Source organism: Penaeus chinensis, chromosome 22, assembly GCF_019202785.1.
Source record: "Penaeus chinensis breed Huanghai No. 1 chromosome 22, ASM1920278v2, whole genome shotgun sequence".
In the NCBI taxonomy this organism is placed as follows: domain Eukaryota; kingdom Metazoa; phylum Arthropoda; class Malacostraca; order Decapoda; family Penaeidae; genus Penaeus; species Penaeus chinensis.
The window spans coordinates 5,313,698-5,318,697 of NC_061840.1; the positions used below are offsets into that span (position 1 = coordinate 5,313,698).

At 35.7% G+C, this 5,000-nt stretch overlaps 1 protein-coding gene across 2 annotated transcripts in view; it reads right to left on the reverse strand.

Moving 5' to 3' along the window:
- The window catches only part of LOC125036882 (diacylglycerol O-acyltransferase 1-like), a 46,957-nt gene that overhangs the window by 854 nt on the left and 41,103 nt on the right, over positions 1 to 5,000 (reverse strand). For both annotated transcript variants that reach the window (XM_047629815.1, XM_047629816.1), the window contains 7 exons: positions 4,810 to 4,965; positions 4,454 to 4,610; positions 2,515 to 2,623; positions 1,949 to 1,993; positions 1,359 to 1,537; positions 489 to 639; positions 1 to 265 (listed from right to left, as the gene is read on the reverse strand). The exon at positions 1 to 265 is cut by the window's left edge and continues 854 nt beyond it. In XM_047629815.1, coding sequence (XP_047485771.1) covers positions 101 to 265; positions 489 to 639; positions 1,359 to 1,537; positions 1,949 to 1,993; positions 2,515 to 2,623; positions 4,454 to 4,610; positions 4,810 to 4,965 — 962 coding nt within the window. In that variant the 3' untranslated portion in view covers positions 1 to 100. The remainder of the gene's footprint in view (positions 266 to 488; positions 640 to 1,358; positions 1,538 to 1,948; positions 1,994 to 2,514; positions 2,624 to 4,453; positions 4,611 to 4,809; positions 4,966 to 5,000) is intronic.

The window sequence follows — 5,000 nt, forward strand, 5'->3', positions numbered from 1 at the left end:
CACACACACACACAGCCATAATTCTATGTACACAATCCTACTTGTTAATATAATGCACCAATAAGAAATTGTAAAAATATACATATGTCAGTTAAACTTACTATATTTCTAACATACTGGGCTCAAATGTTTTAACTACATAATCGTGGTAGTATACCATGATGCCTAATGGCTGACCCAGGATAAGGGAAGCCCAAACTATCATGTTTCCCCATCGCTGCCCAAATCGTGATTCTACCCATGTTGAGATGTATACTAGGGGTACCTGTGAAAAAAAATACAAGTTTGTTTTTATACTTTTAGAGTAAAAAATCTGGGAGCAATTATCAAAACAGTATAACAGTGCTACAATGCTCATTACTATCCATGTCCACACAATAAAAATATGTCCTTGTCAAGTCTGGCAAATTATAAATTGAAGATAATTAAACCTTGAAAACTCAAAATTCAAAGTCAACAACTATTTGAGAAAATGTATGTTCTCTTACCTGCACCATCATGCCAAGGAACACCCCTATTTTGTACATGTGGAGTGGGATGGACACCAAATACTCGTGCAGAACAGCAGACAGCACAAAGACCACAATGGAGGCTGTAGATTTCTTGTATTTGTTTTTAACCATGGGAACAAAAATATGCCTGAAATATTTACAAGATAATGTTAGGCACCTTTTCATTGTTTCGTGACACTATGGTACAATGAACAATTGGGGATATGGAATAATGTTCAGTGTGCAGTTCAACTATGAACAGTCTGTTGAATACCAATGAGTTAGTACTTATATTCATCTTGGAAACTTATGGTTAATGGAAATTAGGCCTCGTAAAGAAATAAGTGTTAACAGAAATGTTTTAAGGATTCCTTTTTGACAAAACAGCTTGATAGACAACCAAAATTGCATGGTTATCTGCAACATGTTCAGATTCATTTTAAAAATTAACTGCTCAACAAAAGCAGAATGTTTTACGTATCTTTAAAATTATTTAATATGATCGCTAAGAACACATATCAGTCCAAAATACAAATGCATGAAAAGACTAATCCTATGAGAGTACACTACAGTAAAATACATGTTTATTATCTGACATTTTCATAATAAGAATTCTGATAAAGAGGTAGAAGAAATTCTTAAAGACAAAAAAGTCATTGCAAGTGCATTATCAGTAGAACAATTGAGCTGCTTACAGCATTATGATAAGAGTTGCTCCATACTTAAACAAAGTATTGTATCTGCTACCATGGAAACAAGCATATGTACATGCACATGCAAGCGCACATGCACGCGCGCACGCACATGCACACGCACATGCACACACACATTAAGATATCTAAAATAAAAAAAAGTCTTGAAACATACCTGACTGCCCACTTGTGAACAGGGAGGTTCCACAGCCGCCAGAAGGTGCCCACGTCCTTGGCATTCCACCAGTCTTGGTAGAAGTTGCGATCAGCAAAGCGCAACAACTCTCCAAGCGTGTTCAAGAAGGAGTGGAATGTGAGGTAGAACCAGCAGAGCCATAGGATGTGGTTAGGGATCTGGAGACAAAGAAGGAAGATTAGGAGCTTGGCCTAAAAATTGTTGTTTGTTCTTATGGTCTTATTCTCCTGTACGGTCTATTAGGTCATAATTTGCCTTCAAGTAATTGCTCAATAGGAAAATTAACTTAACATAAAAATATATATACACACTTAAGTGCTGAAATGCATTGCTTTTAAAAGGGAGGGAGGGAGGGAGGGAGGGAGGGAGGGAGGGAGGGAGGGAGGGAGGGAGGGATGGGGGGGGGGAGGGGGGGAGGGAGGGAGGGAGGGAGGGAGGGAGGGAGGGAGGGAGGGAGGAGAGGAGGGAGGGAGGGAGGGAGGGAGGGAGGGAGAGAGAGAGAGAGAGAGAGAGAGAGAGAGAGAGAGAGAGAGAGAGAGAGAGAGAGAGAGAGAACAGCATGTACTTACTGCTAGTTTCAACAGCCGTTCAGCACACCTTATGAAGTCAAGGTCCTGAAAAAGAAAAGAAAAGAAAAGAAAAAAAAACATTACGAGGAGAGAAATTTAAAACCCTCAACTAAAATAAATATGGTGATGACTAACTACATCATCTTCCAAGGTTTGCTTTTTAATGAATGCAATTAATGGTATTATTATATCTGCCTTATACACACTTTTTTTTTATCTTGATTTGAAAAGAAATATATAAAACAATGATAAAATAAGAAAAACTGATATAAAATAAAAAAATTTAAATGCCTCATGTGAAGGTAAAACAAATATCAAGGGGGAAAATAATAAACCAATAAATACATTTTAAACAATCAAACAAATAAAAAAAATACAAAATCCTGAAGCAATTTAGGAATGTCTACTAACAAGAAAAAAAGTAAATAATGCAAAATAAAACAAAAAAATTACACCCCCCAAATTCATTACTGACTCTGCAGGACTTAAACACCATAAAACAACAAAATCAGAGAGGCCCTACAATGCCTCGGAGACAAAGTTAAAAACATCACGGCAGGACTCACAGAGAAGGCCTGGAAGGAGTTGCGCACACTGGGGATAATCCACTGCTGGAACATTGCGAGTAGGATGTTACTGATTGCTGCAACCTCCAGGATACGACGCAGCAGGAATCTGTGGGAAGCGGGCGTGGTCACGAGAGGAAAGAGACCAGGCTAATGAAACGATAAAGGGATGATCATAGCTGAGGAAATCTTAAGTCATGACAAAGATGATATGTGTACTACTGTACTGTAACCCAAAAAATATCCATGGTGATAATTTTATCATACTTGTAATAGTGATGGTGATGGTGATGATGATTATGATGATGATGATGATGATGATGATGATGATGATGATGATGATGATGATGATGATGATGATGATGATGATGATGATGATGATGATGATGATGATGATGATGATGATGATGATGATGATGATGATAATAATAATACCATCACCACCAACAACAATAGCAACAACAGCAGCAGCAACAACAATAAAATGACAAAATCATAGTAATGATAAAATCATTAAAACAATAACAATAAAGACAACAATCACAATAATATCAATAACTATTATTTATATCATCATATTATTTTAATCATAAAAACAACACATAATTAACAAAAAGATATAAGCTTAGTATCAATTATTAATATTACTTAGCATTTGCAACAGTGCATCTGCAGCAACAAATCATTGAGCAGCCATATCTCTTAACATATCTTATCACCAAAAGCAAAGATAATAGCTCTTATGAAAAACCACACCTCTGACAGAATAAGCCACTGAGTAAAATGCTGAGTTTTCATTACAACCACAATTGACTTCCTGGCTATTTAAACAGGTGTCAGTTTCATTAAGGATAGGTATCATTCATTTCACTCTGTGGTGAAAAGAAACCTTTGCACATCAGTGTACAATCAATAGATTACACTGACTTACAGAATAATAAAATTGATATAGACACACGCATGCACGCAAGCACGAACGCACGCACGCACGCACGCACACACACACAGAGAACCCCCCCACACATTTGCTTGCATTCCCAGAACACATGCACACCCTCACATATACATTACTATAATAGTCATTATCAATTGTTATTATCATTTCTTATGACAGCAATAATGTTGACAACAATGATCATGGTTGTAGAAGTAATTCTTCAAGGAATGAGGAAAGCACAGGAGGGAGCCAGACCATTAAAACTACTTTGCACCTAATGTTGACACACTATAACCAGTGGAATAATAATAATAAAAAAATAATATGTGTATATATATATATACATATATATATATATATATATATATATATATATATATATATATATATATATATATATATATATATATATATATATATATTTATATATATGTATGTATGTATGTATGTATATCACACATATACATAATAAAACTGTTATTCATATCATGCAGGCATATCATTGACACATTTTCATTATCAGTAACCATTAATAAATACTTGGAAGAGGTGAAGTTTATTTCCTGTAAGTATATTTTTCAGTGAAAATCTACGGGGAGACTTTAGTGGGCAGGACTACCCTACTACATGGAATGCTGCCACCGTGTACTTCACGTCAATATAAAAAGTTCAGAACCAATTACTATATCAATCTTCAATGGCTATTTGCAAAAATAATACAAATAGTTAAGCATCAAAATTAATAAAGAAGTAAATTTCAAATAAAACAATAATCTAAATGACTGACAAGAAGGATTATATATCCTGCTTTGAATCCTAGTATATGATTATCTAATAATGCAGAAATAATAATAGCAATAATGATGGTGATGAGTAAGATGATGATGATTAAGATAATGATAATGATGATGACAAGTCTATTAAGAATAAACAATTATAGAAAACAAAGATAGCAAACAACTGCCCAAAACAAAAAAAATTTAATAAATCCTTAGCCAGCACCTTTTCCTGATTCTTTGACTCCGTGGGAAGTTGAGTTCGTAGCATAGCGTTGGTGCAACCAGGAAGTAGTACAGGTCTCCTAAGGTCAGGTTTTCAGGATACTGCTGCAGGTTGAGAGCTGCTGCTTCCTCCTCCTGTTCGTTGATCTTTTCGGCATCTTTAAAAGTGTGAAGCAGGAGATAAAATACATGATGAATAACTTAATAATAACAGCATTAGAATTCTTGCTGTTCTTGTATATATGATACTGAGGGGGGGGGGGGGGGGGAAGTAAATGAAAAATCATGTTCCATAATAGCAAAAAATGTCAAGACTATATTAGGAACTTTTATTCCAGCATTCTAGGGAAAACTCACATTCCTTTCGTAACATTTTTTGGAAAGAGAAACTCCTGCGGCGTGAGAATTTTTTCTTCCACGTTCTCTCAGAACGACACCAGTGATTGACCTGTGCATAGGACCACAGCTTCAGGAAGAGTACAGTGTACACTGCACAGATGATGGTTCTGCCCACTGGAAAAAAACAGGGCTCATGGTAAAGGACACTC